General features: G+C 45.9%; 1 protein-coding gene across 7 annotated transcripts; it reads right to left on the bottom strand.

Moving 5' to 3' along the window:
* Positions 1-1,672: 1,672 nt before the first annotated feature.
* On the bottom strand, positions 1,673-14,457 carry LOC124966681 (zinc finger protein 549-like). Of its 7 annotated transcripts, XM_047528224.1 has the most exons (7): positions 14,149-14,381; positions 11,844-11,882; positions 11,237-11,346; positions 8,047-8,074; positions 4,839-4,922; positions 4,633-4,759; positions 1,673-3,401 (listed from the first exon to the last, which is right to left on the bottom strand). In XM_047528224.1, exons 3-7 carry the CDS (start codon positions 11,305-11,307, stop codon positions 1,678-1,680), a joined length of 2,034 nt encoding a protein of 677 aa, XP_047384180.1. In that variant the 5' UTR covers positions 11,308-11,346; positions 11,844-11,882; positions 14,149-14,381; the 3' UTR covers positions 1,673-1,677. The 7 variants fall into 7 exon arrangements, with proteins under 7 accessions (XP_047384180.1, XP_047384182.1, XP_047384181.1 ...); XM_047528226.1 differs by lacking the exon at positions 4,839-4,922 and having other exon boundaries at positions 14,149-14,380; XM_047528225.1 differs by lacking the exon at positions 11,237-11,346 and having other exon boundaries at positions 14,149-14,380.
* Between the last annotated feature and the right edge of the window lie 3,833 nt (positions 14,458-18,290).

The raw sequence follows: 18,290 nt of genomic DNA, 5'->3' as shown, positions 1-18,290 counted from the left end.
CTGACGTACAGATACTCTCAAGCACCATACAAGATCTTCAAGATCAGGTAGATTCCTTAGCAGAAGTGGTCCTACAAAATAGGAGAGGTTTAGACCTTCTAACTGCTGAACAGGGAGGCATTTGTTTGGCTTTACAGGAGAAATGCTGTTTCTATGCTAACAAGTCAGGAATCATTAAGAACAAGATCAAGCAGCTGCAAGAAGACCTAGAAAAACGCCGACGAGCATTGGCTGATAATCCACTATGGACTGGATTCAGTGGACTCCTTCCCTATCTCCTTCCCTTCTTAGGTCCCCTTCTTTGCTTGCTGCTCATCGTATCTATAGGTCCTGTGATATTCAACAAGATCATGGCTTTCATTAAAGCTCAAATTGAGGCTATGCAGGCAAAACCTATTCAGGTTCATTACCATCGACTGGAGATGATGGATCGTGATGGTGCAACATCTGATCAATATTAGATCTTAATAAACCATCACCACTGTGAGCTGAACTGAACAGCCAATGACAGGTAAGATTCATGAGAGCTCATACCTAAGACAGGAAATGAGGGCTAGAGCCTCATTATCCAATGACGGGTAAGGATGTTGTTCTGTCACGGACAACCTAAGACAGGCGCAGTTCCCGAGGGATTGTCACTCCAGCTCTATAAAATAAAAAAGGGGGACCTGTCCGGAGCCGGCAGGCCATGCCCCCGCCTTGCCACATGTTGAGCTAAGATGGCGCCTGCCAAACACTGGCGGGGCATGCCTCTCCTGCACATGTAACTCTCAGACAATATTATGTGTGTATCAAGCTAGATTGCGTGGTGCTTTATGATTGGCCAAGTAAGCTTCCTTACTTTCCTGTGATTGCCTTTTGTACTTAATATAAACTGGACTCACTTCCTTAATAAATGAGACTTGATCAGACTTTTGTCTTGTCTCTATTTCTCATGTCTCTTGTCTCTCCCAATCCCCGCTCCCCCTTCCAGGTTCCCGTTGTAGTCCTGCGGGTTGGGACATAGGATTTTGACTGGTATTACATTCAACCTATGATCAATTTAGGACACAATGAGTGCTCAATCCCTGCACGTATTTCTCCTTATTTAAGTCTTAATTTTTGTCTGGGGTATTTTAATTTTCTGTGTATATGTCTTGCAAATCTCATACCCAAGAATTTTCTATATCTGATGTTTCTGTATTGATTACATTTTCTTATTTTCTATATTACCAAATGCTCTGGTATTTGAGGCTTTGATCCAAGGGGGTACTGCACTTCCAGAGTTGCCTAATATTAAATCAGGTGTACATCTCTTCACCAAAAGAATAATGAGTAAAGGAAAAAATGGACAAATTAGATCTCATCATAATTAAGAACTTTTTTTTTTTTCTTTTTGGAAAACCAAATGAAATAAAGTGAATGGAAAGAAACTGGGAGAAGACACAGGCATGTGTTTATAATACTTGATAAAAGCATGTCAAGATTACAGGAATAGCTGGGCACAGTGGCGTGTACCTGTAATCCCAGCAACTCTGGAGGATGAGGCAGTAAGATCCTGAGTTCAAAGCCAGCTTCAGCAATTTAGCGAGGCCCTAAGCAACTTAGCAAGACCCTGTCTCTAAAATATAAAAAAAGGGGCAGGGACTGGGAATATGGATCAGTAGTTAAGTACCCCTGGGTTCAATCCGTGAAAGGCTAGGGCCTTTCTCTTGCATGAATATTTTGGTGCCTGACAAGGGAGTATCTCTTGTTGAAGGCTTTCCCACATTCAGTGCACTCATAGGGTTTTTCTCCAGTGTGTATTCTCTGGTGCTCAATGAGTTTGTTTTTGTAGATGAAGGACTTTTCACAAGCAGTACAGATGAAAGGCCTCTCTCCACTGTGAACTTTCTGATGCTGAATGAGGCTGGTGCGATGTCGAAAGCATTTCCCACATTCACAGCACTCACAGGGTTTCTCTCCAGCGTGGGTCCTCTGGTGCTCAAGAAGCCTTTTTTTGTGGCTGAAGGTTTTCCCACACTCACTGCACTTGTATGTTTGTTCTCTGGTGTGGATTCTCTGGTGCTGAAGAAGTTTATCTTCAGTGTAGAAGCCTTTCCCACATTCTCTGCATTGGTAAGGCTTTTCTCTAGTGTGGATTCTATGGTGCTTAAGAAGTGTTTGTTTGCAGATGAAGGCTTTCCCACACTCACTGCACTCATAAGCCCGTTCTCCTGTGTGAATTCTCTGATGCCGAATGTAGTCAGAAGACCGAATAAAGGACTTCCCACACTTAATGCACACATAAGGCTTTTCTCCAGTGTGAATTCTCTGATGCTCAAGAAGTCTTTTCTTGTGGATGAAGGCCTTCCCACATTCACTGCACCCATAGGGCCTTTCTCCAGTGTGGATTCTCTGATGATCAAGAAGTGACTGTTTGTAGATGAAGGATTTCCCACATTCACTACACTCATAAGCCCTTTCTCCACTATGAATTCTCTGATGTCGAATGTGGTCAGAAGACTGAATAAAAGATTTTCCACACTCACTGCACACATAAGGTCTTTTTCCAGCATGGATTCTCTGCTGGTGCCCAACAAATGTTTGTTTGTGACGGAATGATTTCCCACATGTGTTGCACACATATGGCTTTTCTCCATTATGGGTTCTCTGATGCTCAACAAGTGAGTATTTGGAGCTCAGGGATTTCCCACATTCCACACACACGTAAGACCTTTCTCCAGTATGGATTCTCTGCTGATGCCCAATGAGGGTTTGTTTGTGGCGAAATGATTTCCCACATGTGTTGCACACATAAGGCTTTTCTCCATCATGGGTTCTCTGTTGCTCTACAAGTAAGTGTTTGGAGCTCAGAGATTTTCCACATTCACTATGTTCATTAGCTTTTTCTCCAGTGTGAACTCTCTGAAGTTCAATGGTGTGAACCCTCTCATTAAAAATCTGCTCACATCTACTATGTTTGTAATGTTTTGAATGAGTATGAAAGGTCTCCCTGCTTCTCAACAGAGAACATCCTCTGCCAAGGGCAGTCTGATGCTGCAGAAGGTCTAGACTGGCTGGGAAGTCCTTCTCTACATCTTTGCATATGAAAAGGCTTCCTGACACAGAGACTCTGCAACTAAGCAAGGCTCTATTCTCTCCCTTTATGATGTGTTTCTCTCCACTATGCTGCTGCTTCTGTTGTAGTTTCAAACTTAATGAGAACTGTTTCCCACATGTCACACACAGGTATGGTTTCTTCCCGGGAAGTATTCCCTGGTGTCCAATCAGGTGCAAATTGTCTTTTATGGACTGCATACACATCTCACAGGGATGAGCATTTGAGATGCATGGACTTGGTGCTGGAGTCCTGGCCTGTGACACTCCTATGGAAAGTCTCTGTTCAGAATGGGCCTCTTTATCTACTCCATGCCAACAACCTGAAAGTACAAGAATGCAGGTGAAGGGTAACTCTAGTAGGAGGGGACAACCCATTATCAATATTTGCATGAACTAGCAGGAGAATCCCTAGGTTTGTTTCTAGGACAAAAAGATAGGTCAGGTCAAGGAAGACAAGGTGGCTTGGCAGTGGGCCTCCAGGGGTTACAATGTGGGAGAGGCCCTATGACCATCAAGAAAACAAGGAATAGGTGTAGTTGTGGGAAGGCAGGCAGGGTCTACCCCTCCTTCCCATGTCAGTGGTTCTCAGGTGACCTGTCTGCTGGAGACAGGTGAGAAGTGCATAGAATGTGTGTTCTATCCCAGGAAAGCACAGCGGCAACAAGGCAGCTGGTGTTCTAGGACTACTTAAATACTGAAACATCTCACAGCACGTGAGGTGTGGGCTAATGTTGGAGAAACTAGAGAAGCAGAAGAACTGGAGAGATGCAGTGTACATAGGGGACAGCCAGGGATCAACGTCAGCAGAAATGACAAGTAGGCAAAATAGCAAGTAGGTGGAGAAAATATAGGAACAAGATTTGGCCTTAAGCCTTGGCATCAAAACAGTGGTGAGCACAAAACACGTGCCTGGTATGATTTGAGCTCAGCTCTGAATGTAAACCCTCCCACTGTTCCAACTCACAGCCCCAGGACCCATAAACCCCTCTTGCTAAGACTGGAAATGTCTCCACCCTGTCAGGAATACTGTTCTCCTCTACTTCCAGCTCAAGTTGGGAGAACATCTGGGGCCTGAAGGTAAAGCCCTAAGGGAAAAACAGGCAGCTGAGTGACTAACACTGGTGCAGATCATCCTAACCCAAGACAGATGACAGGAGATAAACTTACTATAAAAAAACTTGAAGGGGGTGAGGGGTCTTACTGTCACAGCCTAGTGTTCCCAACATATGGTGGCACATGACTGCCTGTGATTCCTAGATAGGCAGGCCCAAAGAAAAGCCCACTAAAGTCCAGGGAAGCCTGGCTAGTCACCTTAGCAGAGTGACAAAGCCAAGTGGCACTGGTTGGACAGGCTGCAAGTCTACGAACCCAAATACTAACTACAAGGCTTCAGAACGGCAGAGGCTGGTGCTGCAAAAAGCCCAGGATGGATGACCAGTGTCAGGAGATCTGGGAGTGGGCAGAAGTCATGGTCCTGCTCTGGGAAGGACAGGGCAAGCCTTGAAGGAAGGGGAAGTAAAGAGCCAGCAATGTGGCTGTGAGGGACCTTACCCACTGAGGCCATGAGTTCAAAGTTCTCCAGCATCACATCATGATACAGGTGCCTCTGAGCGTCATCGAGGAGCCCCCACTCCTCCTGGGAGAAGTACACAGCGATATCCTCAAAGGTCACATGGCCCTGTCACGATGGGGCAGGTGAGTTCATGAGCAGCCTCAACACCTGGGTCCCTGGTACCTCACCCTCCACCCTAGCTCACCAATATAGAGGAGATATAGGCCCTGATGCTACCGTTCCTTGCCACCCCACATGCCCAGGGATCACCATCTCCAGCTGTCATGACCTGAAGGTGAAATGGAGCACCATTTGAGCTCTGGGCCTGGCATGTAGAATCCTGGTCATGCTCCTGCCCATTTCCCTGGAATCTCAGACCATACCATATGCATGGACCTGTGCCAATCTCCTGGGTTTAAACCCTGAATATATCCATTCACACTCCCTCTCCATCTGCTCATTGCTCTGGGGACTGAAGTTCCTTCATCTGCAGATGCCAGCAACTAGTCAACGGGAGCCTCCACTAGAAGGTCTTTCCTGAGCTCTGCCACCTGCTGCACCCTTGACACTTGCACTCTCCAGCCCCAAAATGGGACTCCACATTGTGAAAACCTATCACCACTATCACAACAGCAAATAGTTAACAGTTTGGAAAAAAAACAACTCTTGCAGTTGGAAGACGCAGGACAAACTGCTGTCCCCCTAACTAGAAAAACAGACTAACAAATAAAAGGAGTAGAGTCTTCAGGAGTTGATTCATGAAAGGAAACCCCCACAGAAGCTGGGTTAGGAAAGCTAACTATGATCTTCCGGAGGTTCGAGGTGAAGAATTTTGAAAGCTAAAATCTCTAGGAGAACTGGAGGAAGTGATATGGAGTCCCACAGCATTCATTCTTCTAAACAAAGCACTCCCTCAGGATCCATGAGTCAACCTGAACTTAATCTGCAAGGTTTAACAGAGTGAGGGGAAGGGAAAAATACAACTACACCTCACTCTGGTAATTATCTCGAATTATAACCTTGTAAACCTGAGAAACATTTGTGAATTTCACAGTCCAGAGGCACAGGCTCACTAAGAAACTGAAACCTAATAGCAAGAATTAGAATGCTTCCTCTCCCCCAACACATTACCACATTACTAAAGGCCTATTTATGACAGATCCTTTTACCAGATATATCACATCTGGCTAACAAGAAAAAAATTATAAAGCATATCAAAAGGCAAAAACAAAACAAAACCAAAACAACAACAACAAAAAAAACCCACAATCAGAACAAGAGCAAACATCAAAGCCAGACATGAATGTCAGAATTATGAACCCTGTAATTATGATGCTGAGGGCTCTAATGAATAAAGGAGAGAATATGTAAGAATGGGCAATGTTAAGCAGAGACAGAAACCTTAAGAAAGAACCAGAAAGAAATGCTAGATTAAAAAACTCCACATCAGAGATGAAGACAACCTCTGATGGGCTTACAAGCAGTCTAGACAAGGCTTAGAGGAGAGCCCACAAGCTTGAGGATAAATATAAACTTCAAAACAGAAAAGTTTTGAAAAGAAAAAAAAAAAAAAGAAAAAAAGTTTTGAAAAGAAAAGTGCATAGATACAAAACCTCCAACAAACAAAATAGAACAAAAAAACCAGGATATCCTATGACGATGAGAAAATGTGTAACATACTAGGACACAAGAAGAAAAAGAGGAATAGAAGAAATATTTGAAATAATAATCACTAGAATTTTTTTCCAAATTCATGTCAGACACCAAACCACAGATCCAGAAAGTTCAGTGATCACTAAGTAGGACCCCCAAAAAACTACAGCTAAGCGTTATCAAGCTTCAACTATAGATGATCAAAGATAGAGTCCTAAAAAAAAGCTGCAAGGAAAAACATTTTACGTAAGAGCAAAGATAAGAACTATATCTGACTTCTCCTCACAAATCATGCAAACATGAGGAAAGTAAGAAAGTGTAATAAAAAAAAAATCCACCAACCTAAAATTGCATACCCTGTGAAAGTATCCTTGAGAAGTAAAGAAAAAAATCAGAGACTTTCTTGAATAAACCTAAATCAAAGGTTTTTGTAGCTAGTAAAACTGACTTTAAAAAATACTAAAAGAAATTGTATGTGTGTGCATGTGTGTAGTGGGAAGGCGGGTACTGGGGAGTAAACCCAAATTGAGCTTTATAGCTAAGTTACATTCCCAGTTCTTTTTTATTTTTTTGAGACATGTTCACTAAATTCCCCAGGCTAGCCTCAAACTTGGAATCAACCTGCCTCAGCCTCACTAATAGCTGGGATTACAGGTGTATACCACCAGGTCCAGCTTAGAACAACTCTTCAGAGATCAGAAAAATGATATAGGCCAGAAACATAAATCTCCGTAAAGAAAGAACATTAAAGAAGAAATGGGTGAAAGTAAAATAAAAAATTGTACTGTTATTATTCATAACCTAACAGATCGTAGTTTATTCAAAATTATGATCCCAACAAAAATATGCTTGTGTGTATGTTTATGTATAAATAAAGTGAATGACAGAATGATACGAGAGAACAAGGCAAAATGACAGAAATCATATGAGGGACAGGAAGGCAAAATTATTAATTTAAGGACTATTTTAAGTGCCAACAAAACAGGACAGTGCTATTTGGATGTAGACTTGAATTAGTTGCAAAGGTGTACTGAAAACCACAGAGCACTTACTCCCCCATCCAGATCACAAAGCCAGAGATTATACAAAGTCCATTACCACATCACAATGGAATTAACCTAGAAAGCAATAACAGAAAGAGATGGAAAAATCCCCCAAAGATGTAGATTAAACAACACTTCTAAATGACACATGGATCAAAGTAGAAATATTCAGGAGAAATTTAAATGAAAATGAAAACAGAACGTACCAAACCTATGTGTTAAAGTGAAAGGGGTGCTTAGCGGGACATTTATAGGACTCAATGCTAACATTAAAAAGGAGAAAAGACCTTAAATCCATCATCTAAACTTGGAAAAAAAAAAAACTAGAAAAAAGTAACAGCAGTTTAAATCTGAAGTAATTAGAAAGAAAGAACTTGAACACAAGTCAAAAATGAAAAGAGGAAATCAATGAAACTAATAACTGGTTCTTTGGTGGGGGAACTCAATATATTGATAAGCTTCTATTTAGCCAGGCTAAGAATTTAAGAGAACACAAATTACTAATATCAGATATGAAAGAGGAGACACCACTAAGGATCCCATGCAAATTACAAGGATAGTAATAGAAATACTACCAACAACTCTATGCCCATAAAGTTCCTGACCCAATGAAATGGACCAACTCCTTGAAATACAATCTGACACAATTTACACAAAACAAATTATACCAACTCTCTACAATCTCTTTCAGAGGATAAAATTAGAGGAAATACTTACCAGTTCATTCTTTCTGGCCAGCATTGTCCTAGTATCAAAATCAAAAAGACAATATAAGAAAGAAAACTACAGACAATATCTCTCATTACCACAGATGCAAAATACTCAATAAAATATTAGCAAATGGAATTCAATAATGTAAAAAAAAAAAGAATTATACACTACAATCAAGTAGGACTCATCTCAGGTGTGTAAGGTTGATTCAATATTCAAAAATCAATTAATGTAACCCATGACATAAATAGGTTAAATAAGAAACAACACATGATCATATCAACTGATACAGAAAAAGCATTTGACAAAATCTGATACTTGTTCATGATAAAAATGTAATAAACCAGGAAGAGAACTTCCTCAACTTGATAGAAGTTATCTATAAAAAACCTGCAGAAGATATATTTAATGATGAGAAATTCAAAGCTTCCCACCAAAACCAGGAACAACAAGGCAAGGATGTCCCCTCCACCACTGCATTTCAACACCACACTGAAATTCCTCGCTAATACAGTAAGACAAGAAAATGAAAAAAGGTATCCATATTGAGAAGGAAAGAAAATTGTATTTTTTCATGAATGACATGACCATCTACATAGAAAAACCTGAAAGAAATGACCAAAAAAACTGTAAAACTAATTTAAAAATTATAGAAAGGTTACAGGATAAAAGGTTACTATATAAAGTCAATTACTTTCCTATGTATCAACAACAAACAACTTGAAGTTACAACACGATACCATTTACATTGGCACAAACAATTAAATACTTAGGATAATCCTAAATGATGTGCAAGATCTATATGAGGAACAGTACAAAACTCTGATAAAAGAAATAGAAAACTTAAAAAAGAGAGACATTCTATGTTCCTCAACAGGAAGAGCTGGTGTTTTTAAATGCCAGTTCTTCCCCACGTGACCTATAGATTCAAAGCAATCCCAGTCAAAACCCCAGCAAGTTACTTTGCAGAAAAGAACCAGCTGATTTCACAGCTTGTATGGAGAAGCACAAGACTGACAACAGCCCGAACACTACTGAAGCATAACAAGGGCCGCAGACCCTCACACTGAACAACTCAAGATTCACTATTAAGCTACAGTAATGAAGACAATGAGGAGTTGGTGAAAGAATGAATAAACAGATCAGGGGAACAGAAGACAAGTACATAAAAAGACTCACATAGAAGTCAACTGATCTGCCAGGTGTGTTCCCAGCAACTTGGAAGGCTGAGGCAGGAGGATCACAAATTTGAGGCCAGTATCACCTTAGCAAGGCCCTTAGCAATTTACAGAGATCCCATCTCAAAATGAAAAAAAAAAAGGTTGTGGATGTGACTCAGTAGTTAAACACCCCTGGGTTCAATCCCCAGTACCAGAAAAAAAGAAGAAAAAAAAAAGAAGAAGAAGAAAGAAGAAGAAGAGGAGGAAGAAGAAAAAGTCAAAAAAGTCAAGCTATCTTTGAAAAAGCAGTGAAGGCAATGGAGTTAAAACAATTTTTTCAACAGAAATGAACATCTGGATATCTGCACACTAAAACAAAGCAAGATAGAAATCTTATACCTTTCACATAAATTAACTGAAAATGTACCAAAGACCTAAATGTCAAACACAAAACTATAGAATTCCTAGAAGATAACACAGGAGAAAATATGGATGACTTTGGGTTTGCTGACTTTTTATATAGAACATCAAAAAATGAAATCCATGAAATAAATGATAAGCTGAACTTACTTAAAATTTAAAAATTTCTGCTCAAAGACATTGTCCTAAGAATGAAAAGCCACAGACCAGAATATATGCAAAAGAAACAACTGATGAAGAACTGCTGTCTAAAATATACAAGAACTCTTAAAAGTCAAGAAGTAAACAACCAACATAATTTAAAACGGGGTCAAAGATAGAACACTCAAGATATACAGATGGAAAATAAACACATGAAAAGATGCTTTGTATTCTGTCATTAGGGAAATGTAAATTGAAACAAGACGCTTCTGCACAGAACAGACACCACCACATGCTCGTGAAAATGTGGAGCAAAAGAGGACTCCCTGCTGGTGAGAATAAAAAATGACATGGACACCATGGATGGCAGTTTGGCAGTTTCTTACAAAGTCAAATATGCCTGTCATAGGAACTAATAATACAGATCCTTAGTACTTACCCAAAGGCATCAACACCTGTTCAAACAAAACCCTGGACATGGGTGTTTACAGCAGCTACAGTCAAAACTGCAAAAGCTTGGAAAGCAACCAAGAGATCCTTAAGTAGGTGAATGCACACGCTGTGGCACATCCAATGTGCTGCACATTGAATGATTCCAACTATGTGACACTTTGGAAAGAACAAAATCATGAAAACAGTGAAAAGATCAGTGGTCTTTAGGGGCTGGGAGTGGAAAGGACAAGTAGAGGACTTTTACAGCAACAGAAACACTCTGCACAATATTCTCTTGATGAATACGTGTCACTATATGTTTGTCCAGTCTGTTATGTACAACACCAAGAGTAAACACTAAGATAAACTGTGGATTTGGGGAAATTATCATGTGCAAATATAAATTTATTGGCAGTAATCATACCCCTTTGGTGAGAAATATTGATAATGAGGGAGAACATGTATTATACTTCAGCTGTTAGGTGTCCCCCCAAAAGTTAATGTGTGAGACAATGCAAAAAAATTCAGAGGCAAAATGACTGGATTATCAGTTTTAACCTAATAACTGCATTAATTCCAATAGGTATTAATTGGGTGATAACTGTAGGTAGGTAGGGTATGGCTGGAGGTAGGTCACTGGGGCATGCCTTTGGGTTTATATTTTGTCCCTGGTGAGCAAGAGCTCTCTCTGATTCCTGTCATATCCTGGTCCACTTTCCTCTTTCATTCTTCCACCATGCTGCTTCACCTTGGGCCCAAAGCAATGGAGTCAGCTGTCTATGGACTAAGACCTTTGAAACCATGATGCTTAAATATACTTTTTCTCCTCTAAAATTGTTCCTGTCAGGTCTTTTGGTCACAGCAATAAAAAGCTGACTAAAAACAGCATTCATGTGCAGCAACAGGGGTATTTGGGAAATCTCTGTACTTTACTGTCAATTTTACTATGAGTTTAAAAGTGCTGTAAAAACAAAAATAGACTTTACTAAAAATATCTAAGTAAAAAGAGAAATATCATGATAGTACTTGTTACATGATCCTACCATTTATGTTCCACCTCAGTAACTGGCACTTCCACACTTTCATTTGTTGATGCCAAGAATCCTGAGGTCATTCCGATTGCTCTCTTACCATATCCAGCAGAAAATCAATTCTGTTGACAAAAGACTGAGAAAACCATCTCCTCCTCTCCCAACTTCAGCTTCACAGGTATGTTAGGCTCCTATTGGCCCTCACCTGGTGTGTTAAAACAGCCCTAGCACCCACCCCTATATACTGTTCCCCTTAAATCAGAGTAATAAAATTCCCTCCTTAGCTCCAAATCTTCCATGTTTCCCGCCACCCTTGGTGGAGGCCTAACTTCTACCCCTCCTCTGTTCCCAGAAGACACAATACAGACTTGTAACTTCAACACACCCAAGCCATTCTCATCTCCAAACATTTGGACATGCCGTTGGTTCCTTTGCCCAGGAAACCTTCCAGAACCCCTATAATTTCTGACCATGATTAAGAATCCTGGACCTGAGGAGACCCCAGGTTCCAAGGATTCAGGACATGATGTCCCAGGACACCACTATCACCTGAATCTGTGTACTAGGACCACAGGTGTGGGGACCAGGGTCAGTGAGGGTCTGGGACTTCTTTACCCACCTGTGATGGTTCCATGGGCCCTGCTGCTGCCATGGGACTCTGTGGACAGAGGGGATCTATGAGAAGGTGATCATGGTGGAATTTACAGAGGCTGAGTTACTCCCTCCCTGCCTTGCTCCGAAGAGTTTTCTCAGGCTGACCTATGACATCAGATCTCAGCCCACTGAACAAAGACCTAACCTCCCTGAGGCTGCCCTCACAGATAACATGACAACATTCATAGTGGCTACCTCCTAGTACTGTTGTGCATGTCCAGTGCTGAAGTTTAGTTGTTAGTGACCACAACACTTCTATAAATGTTTTTGAAAATTTGGGTGTTTTTACCACTTAAGATCTCATACAAATGTGATATTTTATCAAATAATTAGGAGTTTGTGTTGTCTGGTACCAAATATGTGGTTTCTTTTCCAATACCAGTTCTCTAGTTGATACCAATTGGGTGTTCTACTCCTCAATTTCATTCTGCAGCTAACTAGCTGGAATTAGCACCTGCACCACAGGTTTAAAGACTCAGGCATACCAAACTGCCCTTACTTCGGATGCTATTACTTTTATGCTCAGGCCACCCTTAATTCTATTCAGTTTGGGTACAAATTTGGGAGTAACATTACCCGTTCCTTAAGTTTGACAATTAGTTAGAACCACTCACAGAATTCAGGAAAACACAATTTACTGGTTTATAATTAAAGATGTATCACAGAAACAATGAAATGTATAGGTTCCTATGTCAAGGTACTGGGGGGAGGGTGTGCTTCCAGGTCCCCTCCACATGTGAGACACGCCCAGCACTTCCAAGCGTTCACAACTTGAGAGCTTTCTAATCACACTGTTCAAGATTTTACATAACCTAATTCCCAGTTCACCTTTCCTCCCTGGAAGCCTGAGGAGGGAGTGAAAATTCAAATCCTATGATCACTGCGGGGTGACCAGCCCCACTTCAAGGCTCTTTAGGGACCTCACTGTAAGTCTGTCACCCTAAGCCATTTCATAAAACTTAGGTATTAAGAGAAGGGACTTGTAACGAGTAACAAGACACTTCACTGAAGAAACTAGAAGGGTGGTTCCTTCCTACCAATGGATCACACAGACCAGATGTTTGTAAGAGCAGAGCGACATGTCATTTCAATAAATTTCAAGTTGCTTGAAAGGATTTCTTAAGTCTGGACAGCTGGTTTGCGTTTCCGAGGAGAGGCAGAGACACCTCTGCACTTGTTGGGCCTGTCCTGCTCCACTAGCCAGGCTGACTTTTCTCTGGCTGCACAAGAGTGAGCCGAGTCTTCAGAACCGCGAACCACAGACTTCCTTCCTTAAACCCATCATCCTCGGCAGGGCTCCTTGGTCCTGCCACAGCCCCTGGAACCGGGGACCCCGCTCTGGAGGCTGCCAGCACGGTCCACCCAGGCCTCCCCCCCTCCAGCACAAGCTCTCTCTTCACCTTAGGGTTCACCTCAACGTGCAATCCCTAGATTTCCCCTCTAAACTTGACCCCAGGCCTGAGTCACTCCGGACGGTCACCACTTGGACTTCACAAAGCAGTTCCCGCTGCCGCCCTCCCGACTTGGGATTCCCGCTGTCCACGCAGCACACACCCCGGGCGTTCCAGAGCCACCGCATCCGAAGTCCAGTTCCTGAGTCCTCCCTGAAACCTTCTCCTCCCTCAACTCTCCCCGGTGTTTGGACGAAAGGCAGTCTCGAGGCTGGGCAGGGGCAGGGGCCGGGGCCGGGCTGGGGCCGAGCTGGGGCCGAGCTGGGGCCGGGCAGGGGCTGGGGCTGGGCTGGGGCTGGGCTGGGGCTGGGTCTGGGTCTGGGTCTGGGGCCGGGGCCGGGGCCGGGCAGGGGCCGGGTGCTGGGCAGGGGCTGGGTCTGGGGCAAGGGCCGGGTCTGGGCAGGGGCCGGGACTCGGGGGCAGAGCGCCTGCCCTGCCCTGCCCGGCAGGTGCGAGGCGCTGGGTTCTGCCCTCAGCCCGAGTTAAAACAGACACAAGGGCGCGTCCGTCTTCAACTAGGACCACCTTTTCTAGAGAAGCCCCCGCACCGCCCGCCCGCCCGCCTGCTGCGACGGCCGCGCACCCGCTGCACCGAGTCCCGCGCTCCCGTCCAGGTCTACGGAGACTCTGCCCGGCCCCTCCGCCCACCTTCGCCGGCTCTCCGGGGCTGCGGCCTCCGCGCGGCCTCCGAGGAGCGCGACAGCCTCACACGGGTCGCAGCCTCCCGTTCGCCACCCCCAGGGCCGGGCCGCTCGGGCTGCAGGCCTGCGCGGCGACCCGCCGGGCTCCGGGGCGCGGGCGGCGGCGTCGCACACTCACCGCGGGGCGCGTCCGCTCGGCCGCCGACATGGGCCCGCGGCGGACGGGACGGCCAAGCGCGCGGCGGAGCGTCGCTGAGGTCCGGGCCGCGGCCCCCCGCCGGGGACGCCTCCTCCGCGCCCCCCCGGTCACCGGGAAGGCTGCGAGCGCGGGCGGAGAACGCCCCAGAGCTCCGCCGCGGCGCCGGAAGTCCCTCCCGGCTCCTGCGCGCTGGCGGAAGCGCCTCCCAGGCGGACTGGCCCAGCCGCGCGCGGTGTTCTGGGTAGTCAGTGCCCAGGCCGACCGGCCCGGGCGGAGCGCAGGGCGGAACCCGAGGAACCGGGCAGGGCCGGACGGAGATCCCGGCAGGACCCGGAGCACCGGCCGGCGGGCGTGGGAGGGGCGTCTGCTTGGAAGCCGCGCAGATCCCGGCGAGACGTCGGCCGTGCCTCGGGTCGCCAGGCCCCCTGATTTGCTTCCCGGCGGTTTCTTATCTGTGCAGAGGCGACCGAGAGGAAAACCTCGGAGGCGATTTTCAAATGAGAAACCACTTAATAAGATCTCAGAATGAAGATGAGAAATCTTGGTGGAAGAGCTTCGCTTCACTCTTGGCTTAAATGAGAGGGAGACGCTGGAGCTGCGCGCTGGCACCCGCCGGGTGGCACCCGCGGTCCCAGCCCAGTGAGGCCGGAAGCGCCCGTGAGCGGGCGGCCTCCGTCCGAGAAGCCTGAACAAACCAGCCTGGGCGCAGCAAGGCCTCCGAGTTGTGCGGAGCGAGGTCGGTCCGGGGACGGAGTCGCCGGGGTGGGCCGTGTGCCTCGCCGGTTCCCGTCCGCGGCCCGCATTCTGACACGCGCGATCCGGCGCCCGCCTCCCTGGGCGAGGAAGGAGGAGGCCCCGTCGTCAACGCCCGGCAGTTTCGCGTTAGACACCGGCTGGCCGCGGACCCGGCCGCTGCCCCGCCGGAGTACTGGGCCTACGCGCAGCCTGCTCCCTTTCTCTGTCCGCAGAATGACCTTCCCCTACTCTGGCCTGGGGTGGTCTCGCGACGCCTCCGAGACGGGACCGAACTCCGTGAGCGGCCCTGCTCCATTGGTTCCTGGTGTGTGGCCGTGGGCTCGGTGGCCTCCACTGGAACGCGGAACAAGGCCCGGGCCAATGGGCAATCAGTCAGCCGGCGTCCATCTGCACCTCTCAGTCAGCCGGCGTCCACCTGCACCTCTCAGTTAGCGGGCGTCCACCTGCACCTCTCAGTTAGCGGGCGTCCACCTGCACCTCTCAGCTAGCAGGTGTCCACCCGCACCTCTCAGTCAGCCGGCGTCCATCTGCACCTCTCAACTAGCCGGCGTCCACCCGCACCTCTCAGTCAGCCGGCGTCCACCCGCACCTCTCAGCTAGCCCGGCGTCCACCCGCACCTCTCAGTCAGCCGGCGTCCATCTGCACCTCTCAACTAGCCGGCGTCCACCCGCACCTCTCAGTCAGCCGACGTCCACCCGCACCTCTCAGTCAGCCGGTGTCCACCCGCACCTCTCAGTCAGCCGGCGTCCACCTGCACCTCTCAGTCAGCGGGCGTCCACCTGCACCTCTCAGTTAGCGGGCGTCCACCTGCACCTCTCAGCTAGGCGGTGTCCACCCGCACCTCTCAGTCAGCCGGCGTCCATCTGCACCTCTCAACTAGCCGGCGTCCACCCGCACCTCTCAGCTAGCCCGGCGTCCACCCGCACCTCTCAGTCAGCCGGCGTCCATCTGCACCTCTCAGTCAGCCGACGTCCATCCGCACCTCTCAGTCAGCTGGCGTCCACCCGCACCTCTCAGTCAGCCGGCGTCCACCAGCACCTCTCAGTCAGCCGCGTCCATCTGCACCTCTCAGTCAGCCGACGTCCATCCGCACCTCTCAGTTAGCCGGCGTCCATCCGCACCTCTCAGTTAGCCGGCGTCTATCCGCACCTCTCAGTTAGCCTGCGTCCATCTGCCCCTCTGTTAGCTGGCATCCATCTGCACCTCTTAGCTAGCCCACGTCCACCCGCACCTCTCAGCTAGCCGGTCTCCATCCGCACCTCTCAGTTAGCCGGAGTCCATCTGCACCTCTGTTAGCCGGCGTCCATCCCCACCTCTCAGTTAGCCGGCGTCCACCCGCACCTCTGTTAGCCGGCATCCATCTGCACCTCTCAGCTAGCCGGCGTCCACCCGCACCTCTCAGTCAGTCGGCGTCCATCCACACCTCTGTTAGCCAGCGTCCACCCACAGCTCTCTGTTAGCCGGCGTCCATCTGCACCTCTCAGCTAGCCGGCGTCCACCCGCACCTCTCAGTTAGCCGGCGTCCGTCCGCACCTCTCCTAAAGGTGCAGGAAGGCCGGAGTCCAGTGTGTGGTGCCTGTGTGGGAGGAAGAGTCAGGAGGCAGTGGATACTACGTGTCTGCCACAGCACAGAGCGAGGCTTCTGAGCCAGCACTGAGCATCCCGTCCGTGCACCAGCGATGTCACGGCGGGCTTCTGCTGGCACTCACGTCCCGAAAGATGGCATGTGTGCGAGATGCTGGGGCTGCTGTGAGTGAGAACGTAGACGATGAATTTAAGGGCTTCTGCAAATTAAGGAAAGAGTTCCTATCAAAAGTTGATAAAGCTCTTGTATATACTCACTTTAGATTTGAATTGTAGAAGATAAATGACAAAGATGAAAAGAAAAAAAAAACCCACTTAATCTTTGAGCAATAAGAAAACTGCAGATTAAAATAAACTTGAAAATTTGGTGAAAGTCTGATATTTTCAGTGTGGTTAACACTGAAGAAATTACTAAATAGTAAAAAATTCCAGTGGGTGTGAAGACTGGCAAAAGTATTCTGGAGTAGTTTGGCACTTGTTATGTCTCCACAAAATTCAGATGTTGAAGTCATAATCCACAATGTGACTCTGTTGGGTGATAAGGAACGTGTAAGGAGGCACTGAAGGTTAAGTGGGGCCATGAGCATGAGTCCCAACACAACCACCAACCTCCTCAGCATACGAGACCCTCCGCATGCACCCACACAGAGGGAAGGCTGTATGAGGACACAACAAGAAAGTAGCCTCCTAGCAGGCAAGGAGAGAGGCCTCAAGAGAAACCATGTCTGTGGGCAGGCTGATCTTAGACATCCTAGGTCTGCAGCTATGAGAAAATAAAATTTTGTCATTTAAGGCTCCCTGTCTCTGATGTCTTTTTTTGTTTGTTTGTTTTTGTTTTGTTTTTTTGTTTTGTGGTGCTGGGGATTAAACCCAGGGCCTTGGGCACGTAAGGCAAGCACTCTACCAACTGAGCTGTATCCCCAGCCCTCTGGTGCTTTTTAATGGCAGCCCAAAGTAAATGGCATTATGTAATAATTTAAACTCAGCCTTGTGCAAAACAAATTTATTGTCATCATTGCATACTCCAGATACACAAGTGCATTCAAATACACATGGCAGGTGTTTGTATAGTAATGATACCTAACTGCCAAAAACATGGAAAGCAGACAAACAAAAGTCTCCAAAAGGAGAATACAGAAATGTATTTTATTTGGGTATTTATATCTGAATGTTATACTAAACTGAAAAGTTAACTCAAACATACAGAAACAAAGGTGAAGTTACTAACATGTTGGGCAAATGATATAGACATGTAATAATCCTTATTATTTGATTACATTTGTATGAAGTTTCCAAACAGAGAAAACTAAACCACATAGATACAGATTTAATACATTAATGTTAAAACTCACAATAATAACAAGAAAATGCTTACTTGGAATATCATAAAATCAATTTTGGTTTGTGTAAATGAATTGAAAAAAATGCACAAAAGACTCTAGCATGCTATGAATATTGTACTTATGCACCTGAGCAAGGGGGGCTGTGGAGAGTGAGAAAAGAATGGAGGAACTTTAGATTATATAGAAGAAAACGAGAGGGAGAGGAGTATGAAAAATGGTGGAATGAGACAGACATCATTACCCTGTGTACATGTGTGATTACACAAATGGTGTGAATCTACATCATGTACAACCATGGAAATGAAATTATGTACCCCATTTGTGTACAATGAATCAAAATGTAGTCTGTAAAACGTTAAAAAATAATTTTAAAAATTTAAAAAAAGTTAAACAGATGCTAATTTTAGAAATAGTTATTAAGCTGGCCAGGTAATTTT

The sequence above is a fragment of the Sciurus carolinensis genome, chromosome 16 (assembly GCF_902686445.1).
Source record: "Sciurus carolinensis chromosome 16, mSciCar1.2, whole genome shotgun sequence".
Classification (NCBI taxonomy): Eukaryota; Metazoa; Chordata; class Mammalia; order Rodentia; family Sciuridae; genus Sciurus; species Sciurus carolinensis.
Note: the sequence above shows the minus strand (reverse complement) of the source record. Positions and strands in the feature narration are given on the sequence as shown.